This window comes from Carcharodon carcharias, chromosome 25 (genome assembly GCF_017639515.1).
Source record: "Carcharodon carcharias isolate sCarCar2 chromosome 25, sCarCar2.pri, whole genome shotgun sequence".
Classification (NCBI taxonomy): domain Eukaryota; kingdom Metazoa; phylum Chordata; class Chondrichthyes; order Lamniformes; family Lamnidae; genus Carcharodon; species Carcharodon carcharias.
The window spans coordinates 20,244,103-20,265,089 of record NC_054491.1 but is presented as its reverse complement, the minus strand read 5'-3'; the positions used below and the strand labels follow the sequence as shown (position 1 = coordinate 20,265,089).

General features: G+C 43.9%; 1 protein-coding gene across 1 annotated transcript in view; it reads right to left on the bottom strand.

Annotated features, from left to right (window-relative positions):
* LOC121269503 (transmembrane protease serine 13-like) overlaps positions 1 to 20,676 on the bottom strand; it is a 33,212-nt gene extending 12,536 nt beyond the window's left edge. Inside the window, exons 1-3 of the mRNA XM_041174103.1 lie at positions 20,283 to 20,676; positions 3,864 to 4,101; positions 513 to 623 (exon numbers count right to left, since the gene is read on the bottom strand). Coding sequence (XP_041030037.1) covers positions 513 to 623; positions 3,864 to 4,101; positions 20,283 to 20,297 — 364 coding nt within the window. The 5' untranslated portion in view covers positions 20,298 to 20,676. The remainder of the gene's footprint in view (positions 1 to 512; positions 624 to 3,863; positions 4,102 to 20,282) is intronic.
* Positions 20,677 to 20,987: the final 311 nt, after the last annotated feature.

The window sequence follows — 20,987 nt, the reverse complement described above, 5'->3', positions numbered from 1 at the left end:
AACATGAGGTTGTGAATTGTCCTGAATCCATAACATACAAAAAATGTCATATCCCTCAACTGACTGTAGACAACACATTGGAAGATTGCTCCCCACAATAGCATTGCTTAGTCATTGGAAGAGACATAAAATTAGTTGTTTCTATTTATATGGTGCCTATAAATCGAAATATATCAAAGTATAATACATAGTTTGATTACATTAACAAAGGTAAGTAGCCCTTGCGAGCCAATGAGATGAGTGCTATTGTGTGTTGCATTGTGATCAGCCATGATCTGTTTCAATGGCAGAATAGACTTGAGGGCTGAATGGCCTCCCCGTTCCTAACTCATGTCCTTTGCCATTATACAATGCCTGTTAGGTTCATCTGTGGGACTGCTGGAGTTTTTCTCTAGAGTTTAAACATTTTATTTTACCCCCACCACCTCCCCACACCCCCACCTTTAGTGGCTTTTGCTTCCACTCAGAGGTGCACATTTCACCAAATGGCATTGGCTGCTGTGGTTACTTACAAATGATCCAAACTCCTATGCCCAACACGCATAAGATCAAGAAGAGGGAAATAACACAACAGTAAGTCTTCTTCTTTGGATTACAGGATTTATCAGGCTTCCTGCGCGGGACTGAAAGAAAGAGTGGAGAAGCATGAGGGAGGTACACCAAGGAGCAACAATCATTCCAAGTCCATTTCACACATGGGTGGTTGAACCTCTGTGGTGGTTTCCCGTTTATCTGACATACATTTGACGTAAGTGCCATGAAAACCCTGGAAAAACTTTGTAAAGTTACAACGATAAGAGGGAAAATCACCATGGAAGTTCATCCATAAGTCCATCAAGGGCAACTACTGCCCAGCAAAATTACATAGAATTTACAACACTGAAACAGGCCATTCAGCCCACTGCTTCATCCTCCCACCGTACATCATCAAAATAGAGGTCTTGTGGTGCAATGCTGGTGTCCCTACCTCTAGGCCAGATGCTCCAGGTTCAAGTCCCATGTCAGGAACCTGTTGACCAAGAAAGGGGTGTTCATAATGTGGTTCAACGGGCTGATACTCAGCCTGTGAATCCTTCCCACTATTCCCCAAAGAGGAAAAAGTGTGTGAAATATGTTTGACTCTTCCTCAGAGCTCTGAAGGACTTGAAACGTTAACTCTGTTTTTCTCTCCACAGATGCTGTTAGACCTGCTGAGCTTTTCCAGCACTTTTTGTTTTTGTTTCAGATTTCCAGCATCCGCAGTATTTTGCTTTTACCCAACTTCTCCAACCTATCTTCATAACTGAAGTTCCTCATCCCTGGAACCATTCTGCACTCTCTCCAATGCCTTCACATCCTTCCTAAAGTGCTGTGCCCAGAACTGTACACAATACTCCAGCTGAGTCCAAACTAGTGTCCTTTACAAGTTCAACCTAACCTCCTTGCTCTTGTACTCAATGCCCCTGTTAATAAAGCCTAGGATAATGAATGCTTTATTAACTCTCTCAACCTGTCCTGCTGCCTGGGTGTACATGCACGTATACACTCAGGTCCTTCAGCTCCTGCATCCCATTTAGAGTTGTACCCTTTATTTTATGTTGTCTGTCCATGTTCTTCCCACCAAAATGAATCACTTCACTGTTTTCCACATTGAACTAAACCTGCCACCTGTCCACCCATTCCACTAAGTTGTCTATGTCCTTTTGAAGTTCTACACTAACCTCCTCACAGTTCGCAATGTTTCCAAGTTTCGTATCTTCCGCAAACTTTGAATTTGTGCCCTGTGTACAAAAATCTAGGTCATTAATATATATTCCCTTTTGAATGGGAATACTGGCCAACATTGGCCCCTCGGGAACTCCGCTACTAACCTTCCTCCAGCCCAAAAAACATCCATCAACCACCACTCGCTGTTTCCTGTCATTCAGCCAATTTTGTACCCATGTTGCTGTTTTCCCTTTTATTCCATGAGCTTTAACTTTGCTCACAAGTCTGTTGTTTTGTTGGGTGCTGTTGTATCAAATGCCTATGTACACCACACCAACAGCATTACCCTCATCACCATCTCTGTTACCTCTTCAAAAAACTCCATCAACTTAGTTAAGTACAATTTTCCTTTAAGAAATCCATGCTGCCTTTCCTTAATTAACCTGCATTTGTCAATGTGGCTATTAATTTTGTCCTGAATTATTGTTTCTAGAAGTTTCCCCACCACTGAAGTTAAACTGATTGGCCTATAGTTGCTGGGCTTACATTTACACTCTATTTTGAACAAGGGTGTGACATTTGCAATGTAGCCCTTTGGCACCACCCCTGAGTCTAAGAAACACTGAAAAATTATGGCTATTGCCATAATTTCCACTCTCTGCAATTTCCACTCTCGCTTCCCTCAGTATCCCTGGATGCATTTTATCCAGTCCTTGGACCTTATCAACTTTAAGTACAGGCAGATGGTTTATTCTATCCCTTCTCCTTTACAATTTTAAACCCTTTTAGTGTCTGAATCACCTCCTCTTTCACTATGTCCTGAATAGCAACTTCTTCCTTGGTAAAGACAGATGTCTTTTAAGTAAAAGTATTTCATTTAAAACCTCAACTATGCACTCTGCCTCCATATGTAAATCCCCTTTTTGATCCCTGATCGGCCCTACTCCACCTTTTACTGCCCTTTTCCTATTCATATGCCTATAGAAGACTTTGGGATTCCCTTCTGTGTTAGCTGCCAGTCTACTTCCATACTCCTTCTTTGCTTTTTGTAATTGCTTTTTCACCTCCCCTCTAAACCTTCTATCTTCAGCCTGGATCTCAACTGTATTTTCTACCTGACATCTGACATAAACTCACTTTTTCTTCCTTATTTTAATTTCTATCTCTTTTGTATTCCAGATAGTTATGGATTTGTTTGCCCTTCCTTTCCCTTTTGAGGGACTATACCTTGACTGTAGCTGAACTGTCTCTTGTTTGAAGGAAGCTCACTGTTCAGCGACCATTTTTCTGACAAGCTTTGACTCCAGTTTATTCGGCCTAGATCCACTCTTACCCCACTGAAGTTGGCTTTCCTCAGTTAATTATTTCTACACTGGGTTGTCCATTGTCCTTTTCCATAGTCAACCTAAATCTTATAATACATTGATCGCTGTCTCCTAAATGTTCTCTTTCTGACACTTTATCCACTTGTCCCATCTCATTCCCAAGAACCAGCTCTAGCAGTGCTTCCTTTTTCATTGGACTGGAAACGTGCTGCTGTAGAAAATTTTCCTGAACACTCTGTAGGAACGCTTTCTCTTTTCTGCTCTTTACTACTATCCCAGTCGATAGTGGATAATTAAAGTCCCCCATTATAACTACTTATAACTACTATTATGTACACAAACTCAACCAGGCGTACACATATTCACACATATATACATTCACTATCAGGAAGTAACATGTACACAGCTATAATCAGAAACACATACTTACATTTAGGCACTAAAATACACACATTCACACACATTCACATAGACTTAAACACATGCACAACCTTACAAGCAGGTGCACATTCAATTATGGACACACAAACATTTCACACTAACATACAGGAGCACACTTTTGCATGGAAACAGAAACAAATACAGGCTATTGTACTCACATACCAACTAACATTCTCATATACATAAACTAACGTACAGAATTGTACACTCAGAAATTAACATACTCACACACACACACACACACACAGACTAATGTATTCATAGACACAGACTAACATAATCACACAGACTAATACACACAACATATCCATGCCCACAGACTAATGCATGCATAAACACAAAGATTAACATATACACAAACACACACAAATAGACTAATGTGCATTCACGCACGTGTATAAGATAGCCTACCATTACTCTGGGTGACTTGAGTTGGAGGAAGTGCAGGGCCTGGAGTAGGAATGTAATACGGCTGGTATGTTCCTGCTCCTGCATTGAGGTAAGGTTGAGCTGGATACCCTGCAGCACCGGGGTAAGGTGGGGCTTGGTGTCCTCCTGCGTTGGGATAAGGTTGCGGTAGGTACTGCCCTTGTGAGTTGCGGTTTGCAGATGGTTGAACGTGCTCTGGCAAATAATTCTCATAAATATTCTGCAATGAAAGAATGAAATTCAACTTAAGAAAAATACTTTCTCACTGCATTCACACCAGGCCCCACTGTGCAAGAGAAAAGGATATGGTGCCAGTACGTGCTGCTTGTCACAATGGTATCTCACCCACAGATTTTTATAAAGATGTATTCTTTCATGGGATGTGGGCATTGCTGCAAAGGTCAGTATATGTTGCTCATCCCTAACTGCCCTTGAACTGACTGCCTTGCAAGTTTCAGAGGTCATTTCAGAGTCAACCACATAGCTGTAGGTCAGACCGGGTAAGATTTCCTCCTCTAAAGGACATTAGTGAACCAAATGGGTTTTTACAACAATTGATGATAGTTTCATGGTCTCCATTACTGAGACTAGCTTTCAATTCCAGATTATTAATTGAATTTTAAATTCCACCAGCTGTCGTGGTCAGATTTGAACCCTTGTTCCTGGAGCATTGACCTGGGCCTCCTGATTGCCAGTCCAGTTGCTACATATTTATAAGGATTGAGGTAGCTCTCAGCAAATTCTGTAATGTAATTGTGAATATTTTTGCATGGCAGGGCGAGTGATGCTGAGAGTAAAAAGTGGAACATTATTCCATTGTGGATGACCAGGATCAACATCAAGCACTCATTGGTCAGGTACAGCATGGGTTAGATAGAGAGAAAAAGGCCCTGCTAAATTACAGTCTTGAAAGGCCGTGGTTTCAAGGCCCACTTCAGTGACTTTAGCACATAATTTAGTGCAGTACTGAGGGAGTGTCAGGAATGCGTCTTTTGGAAGAATATTAAACCCAAGGCCCCCATCTGACCTCTGAAGTGGATGTAGAACAGTCCCAAGGCATGACCTCAAAAGAAGAGAAGGGGAGTTCTCTCCCCAGTGTCCCAGCTATTACTTATCCCCGGACCAATATCACAAAAACAGATAATCTGGTCATCACCGTTTGTGAGATCTTGCTGTGTGCAAATTGGGTGCTGCGTTTCCTACATTACAGCAATGACTACACTTCAAGAGTGTTTAATTGGTTGTGGAGCATTTTGGGGCCTTGGAAGTAGCTATATAAATACAAGCCTTTCTTCTACTCCATGTATATGGCATCTTTCTGTGCCCATTGCAGGCTTTCTGAGTGAGATTGATAACTTTTACAGAGATTGAAGTAGCTTTGTGCTGTGGACTGATGACATATAGATACAATCAGGAGAAAGAGGTGGCTTTCATTCTGTCTGTCTGGCTGGGACCTGGTTTCAGCACCTGGGGGCTTGAGTCCTACCCGTAACAGAGTAACTAACAGCAGTTAATCAACATATCTAATTAAATACTAGCGATAAGTGAGATTAAGCTGGTGTTTTCATAAAGATAAATCCTAGACCATGGTGTGTGAATCTTTGTTCGGTGACCACAGGAGATTAGTTACAAACTGACACAACTATAATATTGGTCACACAGGCTGGAGGAACCCACATAACTCAGCTCGCAGGGGTGAGTGTGAGAGCTGCACTAAAGAAGCCCTTAGTGCCGGCCATGGTTCTCTCTCCGCTCTGAGCCAGAAGGGTGTTGGTTCCCTCCCTACTCCAGCGACTTGAGCAGAAACGCCAGGCTGACATTCCAGTGGCCTACTGAGGGAGTGCTGCCCTGTCAGAGGCGTTGTCTTCTGGATAAGATGCTAAACCAAGGCCCTGTCTGCCCCTCAGGTGGATGCAAAAGATCCCATGGCACTATTTCAAAGAAAGGATGGAAAGCTTTCCCTGATGTCCTGGCCAATATATATCCCTCAACCAACATCAGCAACAGACATTATCTGATCATTATCTCATTGCTGTTGGTTTGAATTTACTGTGTGCAAATTTGCTGCTGCATTTCCTACATTACAACAGTGAAGCTCTTCATTGGCTGCAAAGCACTTTGGGACCAATATAAATGTGAATACTGAACTGTAACTTTTTGAAAATAACCACAGAAGCAGTGGTAAATTGTAATGAAGAAACGTCTCTCTCAGTTTTAAACCAAGGGACGGTCTAATAGTTTAAAAAGCTTAATGAAATGCGACAAAATTTAGACATTAATAATAATTCACTCAACTAACTATGCTGCATTGATTCACTCTATGTTGTATATCAGACACTTGCTGTAGTATGTTAATTCATTCTAAATTCTGTATATGAAAGGGAATGTCAGTCCAGTGTAGGATGTCCAGTAGGCTAACCAGTATGGAGCTAACTGCAATTCTGATCAATAAATAGGAAAATGAAGAGTAGACACTGTAGATGATCAATCAATCTTGATTCTCATATACGCACAGTATATGCATGAAAAATTTAACCCTAAATACATACAGGTGAAATACATTTACCTGCACTGTGTAAAAGGCATTTTTTATTAAAATTAGCTGGTTAAAACAGTGTTGCCATGGTGATACCCATGGCTGGTGAATAATTTCTATTAGATGACACTGATCTAGGTAAGAACGAGGAGGTAGGAACCAGTTACTACAAGTTGAGCTTTGAAGGTTGTTGGAACGATCACCTGTTCTAGGTTAGGCCTTATGACACATTGGGTTTGTCAAGTTTCTAGGATGAAAGCCTGTTTATCTGTTTATGTTATATTTTGTTGCTTAGGAGTCTGACATCAGCCATTTTAAATACAACTCCTCATAGTTGAGGGAACTAACATGGTTATTAATCAGCCAAGTCACGGTCAGTGGCAGTTCTTCCCCTGAGTCCAAAGGTCGTAGGGTCAGATATCATTGTCGAAACTTCTACGCAAAAATCTAGGTTGAATGAAAGGTGCTGTTTGCCAAATAAACCATAAAAGAACCCATGGTACTATTTTGAAGAAGAACAGGTGAGTTCTCCTTGGTGTCCTGGCTAATCATCAAAATGAGCTAGCTGATCATTTATCTCCTTGCTAGTTGTGGGGGCTTGCTGCAAATTAGCTGTTGCAATTCACTATGTTGCAACAGTGACAACACTTCAGAGGCACTTCACAGGCTGTAAAGCACTGTGGTTGTCAAAGTAAATGTAAGTTCCTTTTTCCATTCCACCTTAGCTGAACTTCTAACTCAATGTCATCTCCACCCACCAAAAAACATCTATTTGCACCTCCTTATCATCTCCCACCTCCAGCCCTGCTTCAGTCAATCTGCTGTGGAAACCTTCACCTGTGCCGCTATCACCTCAATTGATGACTCTTCCAGTGATCTCCTGGAAGACCTCCAATCCTCCCCCCTCTGCAAGCTTGAAATCCCACCTTATGGGTGGGATTTACTGGACCCGCCCACTGCCAGGATTGTCTGTCCCTGCCGAAAGTCAATGGGCTTTTGGCCAGGCCACCGAATCTCCTGCAGCAGGTCCTGCTCGCGATGGAGCCGGAAAATCCCAGCCTGTTTAAAGAAGCAAGAAAGAATTTTCATTTATATATCGCCTTTCACAAACTCAGCATACCCCAGAGCACTTTACAGCTAGCTGCTCCTGACACAATTATATCCTTTTTAAAATAAGGAGAATAAATCTATACACAGTACTCGAGATGTGGTCTCTCTCATATTCTAACTTCTGCTCTTTTTTATTATTTTAATCATTCTTCACTAGCTCTTAAAACCTATCCGAACTTCTGACCTACCACGGACCTTCACATGTTTGATGCATCCCTCTCCGAGAGCCTTTCTTTCTCACTGGGATAAATCTTTGCTGAGAGTTATTAAATATCCCCTTAAAAGCCTGCTACTACATCTCTGCTGTGCTACATTTTAACCTAGTTACCCAGTCCACTTTAGCCAACTCTGCCTTCATGCTTTTATAATTACCTTTATCTAGGTTTTAAAACACTAGTCTTAGACCCATACTTCTCACCTTTAAACTGAACATGAAATTCTATCATGTTATGATTGCTGTGACCTAGAGGCTCCTTTACAATGAGGCTATTGATTAATCCTGACCCATTGCTCATTACAAGGTCTAGAATAGCCTGCTCTCTGGTTGGTGCTAGAAAGTACTACTCTAAGAAAATGCTCTGAATACATTCTATGAGCTCACTTTCCAGGCTACCTTTGCCAATTCAATTTGCCAAATCTATATGTAGATTAAGGTCACCCATGATTATTGCCAGAGTTATAACCAGAGTTTACTAGTCAACCTGCAATGACAGCAGTCAGGAGGGTTTATTCTTTCACAGGTGTTCATAAATTCTGTTCCAAACTCCTCACACAACTGCCAACGCAAAGAAGTTAAAGTGAAACGTGTGCAGCTCGCTGAGATCACAGTGAGCAGCAGTTGCCTTGAGTTTTGTTAATTACGCATGAAGTTTCCAAAGATGTTAAGGTACATAGAAACTCACAATTGCTGATATTTGACCGGGGAGTTTAAACTCCCTAGGGATACTTCACTTGGCAACAGTGATGACAAACAAAGTGGAACATCCAGAACAGTGACAAACTATTCACCACCCTACACGTGTTGATGACCTTTCAGCTTGAACTATGGAAATTTACACTGAGCTCACATTGCAGTTACTCCAGCCATTGTCTCAAATTGCCAATCCAAGTGGACACGCCTTGCCTGTACATCAGAGTTGATGTACAAATACTTTAGGAATATACATTACATGTCATTATATACACACACTCTGACTACGAGAATGGCTTCCAACTCTCCCAGATTAGCCTAGAATCCCCAAAGGATTAAAGGTTAATTTCCAGTACGCTGCTCTGGGAAAAAATCATTAGGAAGGGCAGAGGTGGCAGTGATTAAAATAATGATTGAGATTGGGATTATGAAAAATGTTTGTTTGACAGTTAAAATGAATCCTGTTGGGTAACAAGGGTCTTTTTGTTTTCTGTTCAGATAAGGTAGTGAGGCATGATGAGGATTATGAGTTCGGCAACCAACGGTGGGAGGGTGAGGGTGGGACTGGAAGGTCATGGAATAAACTCAACCGGAGTTGGCAACACTCTGTGTGGTTCACTCATTAACAGAGAACCTGGTCACACTCATTCAGCGTAATTTTATGTGCCCCTGGTGGGTGGAGGGGTTGGGGGGTTGGGACACGTAAAGTGGGGTAGGTATCCATGCCACCACGTTCTCACCCACCTTCAAACTCGCCCCAAAATACGGCCAGAGAATGGGCTAAAATCAGCGCCTGCCCACCATATTTAAATAAACAATTTAAGGGTCAGTTAGGCCTTTATCAAGTCAATCGGTTGTGATAATAACCTGCCCACACCATAAAACATTTAGTTTGGGCAGCAGGGATGGGAGCGGGAAGCCAGATTTTTCTTTTTACATGAAACGTTTTAGGGGCAGGAAGGAAGGGTGTAGTATGCTCTTCTGGAACTGCCCTTTGCCAATCACGGGGCAGAACCCCTTTAGACCTTCCTTCCAACCCCCTTTCCTCCCCCCCCCGCCGCTGCGCCTCTCAGTAACGTTCCCAAACCCTCCCAGCCCAAGAGCCTACCTAGGTGCCTACTCCGGGGATCCTAAGTCTTAGGCTCCACTCCTCAACTGCAGCCTCAGCAGCTGCTATTGCCACCGTCCCAGCTTTGTCAGGACCGATGGAGCTGCCGGCCAATCAGATTGGACTTCCACCCCAGTGAGGGACAGCACTTTGACTGGCTCCTGACCAAGTGGCCAGGTTCTGTGTGAAGTTAGTACAGTGGGCCAGCTCCGAGCCTGAAAAGAGAAAAGGCCTGAAACCTCCCTCTCCTGTGTTTTGATAGACTCCAGTAGTCCTGCCATAGTAGCGAGCTGGCTATTCCTCACAGCGCTGTGTCCTGCTTTCTTTGCGAAACCCCTGCCGGGGGAAAAGGGGGAAAAAGTCACCAGTAGAGACTTTAAAAGTAAGTTTTCAGCCAGAGAACCACAGACTGCAAGTGCTGGGAGACCACCTCGTGTCAGCCACAACAACCTGCAAAGAATTTGGAAGAAAGCAATCAAAGTCAACCCATCTAATCCTGTGCTCCGGATTGGTGTTATTGCACTGTTTTATCTCGGGCTTAAAATCCAGGTTGTGTGTGTCTTATGTGTGTGTGTTTGTGTATAGGAGTTTAAGAAGGTGCAGATTTTAAGTTATAGGGCAGGATTTTGCCCTTGGCGGGGGTGCTCGGCGGGAGCTGATGGGGGCGGTTGGGAAGATGACTGCTGCCCGTGATTGGCTACGCACCACGGTCTCACACAGGCCGGCCAATTAAGGCCAGCTCTGTGTGGATCGCGAGCGGCTGTGGTGAGTGCTGCCTGTGTGGGTGGGTGGGGGGGGGAGGGTGAGCGGGCCTAGTGCACAGTTTGCGCACGCACCCGAAAGAGCGCTTCAATCCCCCGAGACACAGAGTTGCCTTTTGGCGATTGAAGCGTTTTATAAAAAAATTAATAAAGACAGGAAAAGTTTAATATAATATGTCCCCTCGTGTGATTCCGTCATTTGAGATGGGACATGCTTTTAATTCCAAAATAAAGGTTTTATTTAATGTTTATTTGCTTTAGGAAACTTTGTCCCGCTTGTGGATGAGGTTTCCTAAAAAATGTAAAGGCCGTTTGGCCTTTTCGCCTACCCGCCTATTGTTAGATTGGATGAGCAGTGTAAACTTCAACTTAATTACTTTGTTATTGGCCTTAATAGGCCTGCAGTTGACTCCAGTGCATGCCTGCTGAACAAAATATCGCAGTTGGGATACATGCCCGATGTCATTGCGTGTCATTTTACGCTCAGGCGTGTTGGGTGCATGCCCACACACCGAGCATCATACTCTGCCCATAGAGTTAAAAGTTAGCGGTTCATATTTCTTTCTTTTGCCACTGGTTATAGACAATTTGTTTAATAAACAGTTATTTACTTATTAAATTTACAAACCTGGAGCTTGTATTCTGTTAACATAAACCAGACAGTTAGATCAAATTGGGGCAATTTGGTGGTCTGATTAAACTTTTCATATTTGTCTCGGCTCGGGAAGCAGTGGGGCTTGACACTACAGCGCACTATCCCCAGTGAGTCGTGACAAAGGTTGTTCATTGTAAATGTTGTTCATTGATTGTCCCCTAATGAGTGTTAAGCAGCTACTAACAGCTTTTACAGATTCTCCATGGGGTGGCAGGTATTTGGGATCCTTGGACAGTACGAAGATTCCTGTGGATGGAGGAAATATCATTAAAAACATATTCTCCACTGAATCATCTTACCTGCTAATGTCCAATCAGCCAGAAAACATGGACTGATGTCTATGTGGTTTGGAATGGACTATATTTTATATCATATTTATAATTCAGAAGTAGGCCATTCAGCCCCAAAGATCCCTGCCAATAATCATGCTCCACATGAGCCTCCTCCCACCCTTCTTCATCTCCATCAACATGTCTTTCTTTTCCTGTCTCCCTTATGTGTTAACCCAGCTCCCCCTTAAATACAGCTATGCTATTTGTCTCAACCACTCCCTGTGATAGTGAGTTCCACATTTTAAACACACCTGAGTAAAGAGGTTTCTCCTGAATTCTCCATTGGCTTTATCAGTAATAATTCCCGACAAGTGTGAACATTCTCTCTACATCTACGCCATCAAACCTTTTCATAATCTTAAAGACCTTCACCAAGTCACCCCTCAGTGAATAATAGTAATGAAACATAACATTAGTGGATAAAATAGAATTGTGTAGTCATTTCTCCACATAAGCAGTATCCTAATCCCATATAGCCCATCCTGTTCTCATAATCCTTTACTTCCCTTTTCCTGGCACCATCTATCCAACCTATTCTTAAATGTTGACATGGTTTTTGCTTCAGTCACTGACTACTTGTGAAAGTTCTCGTGTACAGAACAGTTATTGTCCTGTACTGCAGGGAGATCTGGACTGCCTATCAGTGACACAAATGAGCGCTATAGAAATTCAATCAGCAATACCTCTGCCTCATCCTCCAGATTCAATGGGAGGGCCTTCAAACAAACGCTAGTTTCCTTCTTAAAGCCAGTTCCACAAGAATTCAGGCAAATTCCTGCAAAATGAGCTTCAATAGACTGGACACTATGTCCGGATGGCTGAATACCATCTTCCCCACCATGTCCTGTTTTCTCAACTCTCAAGTGGCCAACATTCCAGGGGAATATAAAGAAAAAAACGCTTCAAAGATACACTGAAGCTCTCCTTGAAGCGCGGCAGCATTGACATTATTGACTCAGAGGAGCTTGAAACCAATTGTTCCGAGTGCCAGCAACAAGTCTATCAAGCTGCTTTGAATCCCAACATCTTGATGATGAGGCAGAGTGGCTACAGAAAAGGAAGCAAATCCTGTACTCTGGATCCCATTACCTCGTGGAACACCCTGCCGCATGTATCCAAAGATCTGCGGCTGAGAATCTGCCTGTTCGGTCACATGAAGATCCATGGCAGAAACTCACGACTCTGATTAGGCATCATCATCGAATAGAGAGGCAGCCAACAAGGAAAATGACGACGCTTGTGAACTCCGCGTCTCAATATTCCTCCGTGTTTAAAAAACATGGTTTCACCTGCCCTATATCCTAATTCCCTACCATTTAATCTAACATATTTGTCCCTTTATTCTGTACCCCCATAACCATTTGATACAGCCTGTTTCCATTTACCCTGACCCATACCACCATCATTTTAAAAACATCAATCAAATCCTCAATCTGTCAATTCTATCTTGGTCTCTCCTCAGGCCAGGCTCTAACCTGAACGTGTGCTGTACCCTCCCTATTTTTTCAATGCCCTCCCTTTAATGTGGAGCCCAAAACTGCACACAGTCCTCCAAGTGTCATCTTACTAAGGTTTCATACAGATTCACCGTCACATCCTGACTTCCATATTTTATGCCCCTTGCCACAAAACCCACTATTCCATCTGCTTTTTTTAATGGTCACATCCATTTTCTTTCAATATCTTATGAGTTTGAATTCTCTATTCCCTCCTGCTCTTCCTCTTCAAGGAACCTCCTTCATTTGGCAGCCTTCCATTTCTTAAGATGGCAGTTCGTGCCGTGATGGTCAACTCTGTTAGCCATCGGCTGGTGTGCCTCACCAGCCCCACTCTGGCCGTGCAGCGTCTGCTGCGTTTGCTGCGGAGGACGACAGTTGTCTGAGAAGGTGCAGGATTCGCTGGCCTCTGTTTTCTCTGGATCCTCTTCTTTTTTGTAAAATTTTTTTCTTTTTTCCAAATTATTTTGAAACAAAATAAAAAACGATGTTAGTTTTCACCCAAAGGGTGATGGAATTGTGGAATAAGAAAGAGCCAGCACAGGTATGATGGGCTGACAGGCCTCTTCCTGTAATATGTCATTCAACGATTCTGTAAAGCTGAGCTTTGCGTTTCAGTTCACATCTTCCAATGCCCCTCCAAACAAAGTATAATTTTTTTCTTTTTTTAAAATTAAAGTGTATCATTCACACTTCCTGACGTTGAATTCCATCTGCCACACGTTTGTACATTCTATCCAATCAGCAACTGTTTGGTTTGTCAGAATTATTTACTACACCTCTTATTTTGGTATCATTTACTAATTTGAACACTACTCCCTTTCGCTCTGCATCCAAACCTTTGATGTAAACAGTGAACAGTGGCAGTGAGATACTTTGCTTAACTCCAATTTTGTTTCTCCCCTTCTAACCAGTTTTTAATCCAATTTTCTACCTTCCCTTAATCCAATACCCCTTAATAGAGCCACTGTTATACTGTTTACGCTGTAGCCTGTCTTTGGCCATTCGTAAACCAAGGCAATGCTGTAACATATGTAACCTCTCCCAAATACTGTGGTATTTACCCTGTCATAGATTCAGCATAGCCAACTTGAGCCCTGGAAGTAAGTTAATAGCACGGGAACAAGAGAAGGCCCCAGAGGCAACTGAACATAGCTTTCAAAATGTTGGTCCAACCCCCACAATCCAAGTTACAGCTTCGTCCATGAAAAATAGGCAAGACTTGCATTAATGTAGTATCTTACACTAATTCAGGACCTTCCAAAGCACTTTATAGTCAATTAGGTACTTATGAAACACAGTCATTGTTGTAATATTGAGAAACATGGCAACCAAGTAGTGTACAGCAAGCTGCCACAAAGAAAACAACCTGGTATTAATCAAATCATGTGCTTTTTAGTGAAATTAGTTGAGGTCAAGGAGATCAGGGAGAACTCCACTTTTTTCAAAATCTGCCAATGGGTTTTTTTAGAGGACAGACAGGGCCTCAGTGTAATGTCACATCAGAAAGATAGCACCCTTGACATTGTAGCACTCCATTGGGAGTACCAGCACTCCCTCAGTTCCGCATTAGGGTATCAGCCTAAATTATACTCTCAAGTCTCTGGAGCAAGTATCGAGCCCACAACCTTTAGGCTGGATGGTGGGTATGTTGCCTCTGAGCCACAGTTGAGGTCTTAGTAAAATAGGGAAGTAAGCAAATGGTTATATATTTGTCATCGTGGAAAAAAAGCTTAAGGGTTCTTATTAGAAAGCACAACACACCTATTAAAGAATACAGGGAGCCACCAGAAAACTAAAAACCCCAGAGTTACTTCAGATACCACTGGCAAATTAGTATGTCCCACAGGCTGTCACTCCCTCTGACACCTGCTCATTCACTAGATATGTACAGATCTTGAAACATTCTGCCCATTTCTCTTCCCTCCCCACTTATCCCCCACCCCCAAATTACAACAGTTTTCTATACTAACATCAAAAACTAGAATCTCTACTTTCCATCAGCTGCCAATGATACAATTTCTTCTTTCACCACCCCCGCATTTCAAGCTAGTGTTGTCCATTTACCTTGTTGTATGTATAGTGACTTCACACTACAGTGCCTCAGGCCCCCACTGTTCAGAACCAGCATTCCATTACAGACAGTATGAGCAACACATCAAGAATGATAAAAGCAAAAAACTGCGGTTGCTGGAAATCCAAAACATAAACAAAAATACCTGGAAAAACTCAACAGTTCTGGCAGCTTCTGTGGAGAGGAGCACAGTTAACGGTTCGAGTCTGAATGACCCTTCAACAGAACTAAGTAAAAATAGAAGACAGGTGAAATATAAGCTGGTTTAAGTTGGGGGTGGGTGGGGTGGGACAAGTAGAGCTGGATAGAGGGCCAGTGATAGATGGAGATTGCCAAAAGATGTCACAGACAAAAGGACAAAGAGGTGTTGAAGGTGGTGATATTATCTAAGGAATGAGCTAATTAAGGGTAGAAAGCAGGACAAGCAAGGTATAGATAGTTCTAGTGGGGGTGGGGTGAAGGAATCAAAAAAGGCTAAAAGGTAGAGCTAAAAAAAAATGGAAATATATTTAAAAATAATGGAAGTAGGTGGGAAAAGAAAAATCTATATAAATTATTGGAAAAAAACTTAAAAAAAAAGGGGGGGGGAATAGGAAAGGGGGTGGTGATGGAGGAGAGAGTTCATGATCTAAAATTGTTGAATTCAATATTCAGTCCGGAAGGCTGTAAAGTGCCTATATGGAACATGAGGAGCTGTTCCTCCAGTTTGCGTTGAGGTTCACTGGAACAATGCAGCAAGCCAAGGACGGACATGTGGGCAAGAGAGCAGGGTGGAGTGTTAAAATGGCAAGCGACAGGGAGGTCTGGGTAATGCTTGTGGACAGACCGAAGGTGTTCTGCAAAGCAGTCACCCAGTCTGCGTTTGGTCTCTCCAATGTAGAGGAAACTGCACTGGGAGCAACGAATGCAGAAGACTAAATTGAGGGAAGTGCAAGTGAAATGCTACTTCACTTGAAAGGAGTGTTTGGGCCCTTGGATGGTGAGGAGAGGGCAAGTATAGGGGCAGGTGTTGCACCTTCTGTGGTTGCATGGGAAGGTGCCGTGGGAGGGGGTTGAGGTGTAGGGGGTGATGGAGGGGTGGACCAGGGTGTCCCGGAGGGAACGATCCCTGCGGAATGCTGCCGAGGGGGTGAAGCAAAGATGTGTTTGGTGGTGGCATCATGCTGGAGTTGGCAGAAATGGCAGAGGATGATCCTTTGAATGCAGAGGCTGGTGGGGTGATAAGTGAGGACAAGGGGGACCCTATCATGTTTCTGGGAGGGAGAGGAAGGTGTGAGGGCGGATGCGCGGGAGATGGGCCGGACACGGTTTTTTCCAATAACTTATATAGATTTTTCTTTTCCCACCTACTTCCATTATTTTTAAATGTATTTCCATCTATTATTTTATCTCTACCTTTTAGCCTTTTTTGATTCCTTCACCCCACCCCCACTAGGACTATCTGTACCTTGCTTGTCCTGCTTTCTACCATTAATTAGCTCATTCCTTAGATAATATCACCACCTTCATCACCTTTTTGTCCTTTTGTCTGTGACATCTTTTGGCAATCTCCTCCTAACACTGGCCCTCTAACCAGCTCTACTTGTCCCACCCACCCTTAAACCAGCTTATATTTCACCTATCTTCTATTTTTACATCAAGAATGATGTGCACAAGGCAAGCCTCTGTCCTGAGATACATCACACAACCCACATAATCCTCTTCATACCTACAACCCACAGAGATCTCTGTGCTCACCCCATTCTAGTCTCTTGAACCTTCCCAATTTCCTTTCATTGGCTCCATCATTGGCAGTAGTGCCTTCAGCTGCCTAGACCCTAAGCTTTAGAATTCGCTCCTTAAACCTCTCTCTTTTCTTTTAAGACCCTCCTTAATACCCGGCCTAATGTCTCCTTCTTAGGCTCATTGGAACTGCAGCTAGAATTTTGTGTACAGTTCTAGTCGCCACATTGCAGGAAGGACATAATCGCCCTGCAGAGATTACAGAAGAGATTTACAAGAATGTTGCCAGGGCTTTAAAATTGCAGCTATGAAGAAAGATTAGATAGGCTAGGGTTTTTTTCCCTTAGGACAGAGGAGGCTGAGGGGTGACTTAATTGAGGTGTACAAGATGATGAGGGGCCGAGACAGAGTAGACAGGAAAGACCTGTTTCCCCAGCTGAGAGGTCAGTTATCAGGGGACTCAGACTTAAGGTGAGTGGGAGGAGGATCAGAGGGGACATGAGGAAAAACTTCTTCACCCAGCGGCTGGTGGGTGTCTGGAATTCACTGCCCGGTTTGCTGGTGGAGGCAGAAACCCTCAACTCATTGAAAAGGAACCTGGATCTGCACCTGTGCTGTAACCTGTCAGGCTACAGACCGGGGGGGGGGGGGGCAAGGTGAGATTAGAATGGGTGGCTAGTTTTTTATTTTTTCATTTGCGTCCAGTGCAGACACAATGGGCAGTATCATCCCAGATTTTCACTAAGTGCAGTAGCAGACGGCAAAAAGGATGTTTTACCCACTGACCATAATGGTGGCTTTTCGTGCTGTATTGTCTCAATCCCACTTCATTAATTGTGCAACCACAGGAAACATCTCGCTGGCAGGTGCCCTCTGAATTGCCCGCCATGCCCTTACCTCACCATTTCCTCACCCCAAGTGACATATCTAAACTGCAGCTGCCCACACAGTTCTCAATGCTTGCAGCCCAGGACTGTCCCAGTGAAGACATGGCCCTGAAAACCAAGACGAGTTCAGTGATCCATCACTGGAATGTCTTTCAGAGGCCCGCTGTGATGTCCCAGCTCTGGCCGCAGGAGGTCCAGTAATCTCAATACTCCAGCTTGGGAGGCAGTGGCAAGGTTGGCCATCCAATGCAGATAGAGGATGAATGATCTCATCCATGCCGCCAGGGTAAGGCAACCATCTCATCACTCTAAACTCAGACGCTCACAATCCCTTCACACATTCACTGGTATCTTACTCACTGCCAGCTCAAGGGACATCACCACTCACTCTCTCACACACACACCCTCGCATCTCCATCGTTCCTCAACTCCTCTGGAGACTGCCTCCTCAGCCCTCACCATCTTAAAGCCACTCGCACAGATCAAAATGTACACACACCCACACCCTGGGATGCCCCCCCCGCAACTTCCCCAGTACAGCCCTCACCTTGCAGCCTCTTCCCTTGCCTGAAGCCTCTTGTCCCCCTTTCCCTAAGCAAGTGCAGCCAGTGAAAAGCCACCCCCGCCTTACGGTTGGTCAGGTAGGTAGAGACCTGCCCGTGAGCCCCTCTAAAAGTGATGTGGTGCTGCCTGTGAAGCCTGGTGCTGATGACTGCCAGTGCTGCCTGAAGCAAAGTAGAGAAACAAACCTCGAAGTCCTGAGAGAAGGTGCAGCTCACCAGGTACACGTTGTTTACGTTCAGTTGTGAAACATGTTGGCGTGCAGTCATGTTGATGTGCTCGGATGATCCACACTGTGGGGAGCGGGGGAGGGAGGATGATTCTGGCAAGCTGGGCTTATAATGATATGCGGATGTATTACAGTGGATTTCCAGGCATTGCAGCGGCGGGTGGAACAGTCAATTGCAATCTGATTTCACAATGTTGTGAAACCAATTTCTGGCCTTCCTGCCACATTGTCCGACCGTGCCTGCCATGACGCTCAATGCCAGTGGGCACGGAAAAATCCACCCGTAGGGTCGAATGGCCTCCTTCTGTGCTAGAACTTTTCCTGCATTAATATGGTAGGAAAATGGTTCAAGGTGCTTCACAGGAGCAATTATCACACAAGATTTGACACCAAGCCTCATAAGGACAGGTGGCCAAAGTTTGGTCAAAGAGGCAGATTTTAAGTAGTACCCTAAAAGAAGAGAGAGAGAACAAGAGAGATTGAGAGGTTTAGGGAGAGAAATGCCAGAGCTTAGGGCCCAGGCAGCCGAAGGTGGGCTGCCCATGGTGGAGTGATTAAAATCAATCTCATTTTGGGATCCTCATGTGTGGTCACATGTACTTTCATGATTTCATTGAATGGTAGAAGAGGCTCAAGGGGCTAAGTGGCCTCCTGTTCCAATGTGCCAAACTCACTTCAATGGAGAGGGCATTCTTGTGGGGTCAAGTCCCACTTCAGGAGCAGAGTACAAAACTTGCGGCTGACACCGCAGTGCAGCACTGAGGGAGTGCTGCACTGCTGGAGGTCCTGGCTTATGGATGGAATGTTAACACAAGGCTTCTTCTGCCCTCTCAGGTGGACATAAAAGATCCCATGACACTAATTCAAAGAAGAGCAGGGGAGCCAGTGTTCTGGCCAATATTTGTCCCTCGCTTAGCATTGCACAAATAGAATAGCTGGCCATGATAACATTGCTGAGGGAGTTTGACACTGTGTTTCATTACAACAGTGACTAGACTTCAAAAACAGCCATTCATTAGCTATAAAGTGCTTTGCGATGTCCTGTGACTTGTGAAATGTGCTAAATAGATGCAAGTCTTCCTTTTCTTTCTTTTGAATGAAACATTTCCTGGCCATGGAGGAAGACTAGACTGACAGCTCATTAAAGATCTGACGCAAACTGGAAGGCAGCTGTTCTACCACAAAGTTTGGGGTTTACAACTTCTCACGATCCCCCCAGAGTGAGGCAATCAACCCAGGCTTGAGGCCTGTGACTGATCACGTTTGTTTCTTTGCTGAAATGTCACAAATTTCCCTAAAGCAAGGGGAAGTTTTGGGGTAAATTTCACGTTTTCCCATGTAAGTGTCTTTTATTCTTTGTTATATCCCCTGGGGTTGAGCGGTCAGGACTTGGACTATGCCCTGTGGCCTCGATTTTTAACTCCTCTCCCCTCTGCCCCATCCCAATCGGTCAGAAACTGAGGCAGGAGGTTTAGGGAGGGGTGTAAATGGAGTGGGGTGAGTGAACCACCTTCATCTATTGTGGCTTCAATTTTAATTTGTCGTCAGCATGGACACAGGCCTCAAGCTGGTCCAGACTCGATGGGCCGAAGGGCCTCTTCTGCACTGTGTGATTCTGTGAAATGTACAGCCATGGGGGCTCAGTCTACTGTTGTAAATTAAGATCTGAGTGAGGGAGCAGTGACATACAAATTTGGCGAATCACACAGGCTGTTACTCGTGAGCAATCCCTCTCCTGCGTTCAGACCCTCTCATGCGTACAATCTCTCTGCTGCACACAGACCCTGACCCATGTACAAACTCCGTCCCGTGCAATCACAACAGCCCCTGTTTTCATGAGCAATGACAGACTGACCGTTGCCACTCGTAAGAAGGAACCTACAGAAATCCTACACTTCAAAACCTCGCAGAATTTCGCAGTTAAAAAAAAGCATCACTTCAATTTTTTTTAAAGAAAACAGGAAAGGGGCAATCCTGAGTTCGCCCTGGATTAGATACTGGATCAAGTTCAGATACCTACTGGGATTGAAGTCATTCCTGAAGTCCTGAGTCTGCGTTGGCTTTTAGACCTGAAGATACAGTTTCAGAGGAAGTCCCGACACCTGAAATATCTCACTTCACGTTCAGTGCTTCACCTTAAAATCAGGAACTGCAAATAGCTGTTGGACACTGTAGAAGCAGGAGAATGTCCGCAGACTGTGTAAGAAACTGACTGGTGTCCTGGGTTTCAGCTGAATCAAAGTTGATGAACTAGTTTGACATGAAAAGTTTGCTTTTGTGTGACGTGCATCCAGCCACACCCATTAGATATACACCTGTGAATGGTAGCACCAAGGAGGAAATAACTAAAAGCAAAAAACTGCGAATACTGGAAATCCAAAACAAAAACAAAAATACCTGGAAAAACTCAGCAGGTCTGACAGCATCTGCGGGGAGGAACACAGTTAACGTTTCGAGTCCGTATGACTCTTCAACAGAAATAATTAACCCACATGTTGAAGATTTAACACATACTTAAAGTGATAACAACAACTTGTATTTATGTAACACCTTTAATGCAGTAAAAATGTCCTGAGGCATTTCAAAAAAGGATTATTAACAGAATCTGGCAGTGAACCACATTAGGACAGATGAAGAGGGAGGTATTAAAGGGCATCTCAAAGGAGGAGAGAGGGGTAGGGAGGTGGAGAGGCTTAGGGAGGGAATTCAAGAGCTTAAGACCCAG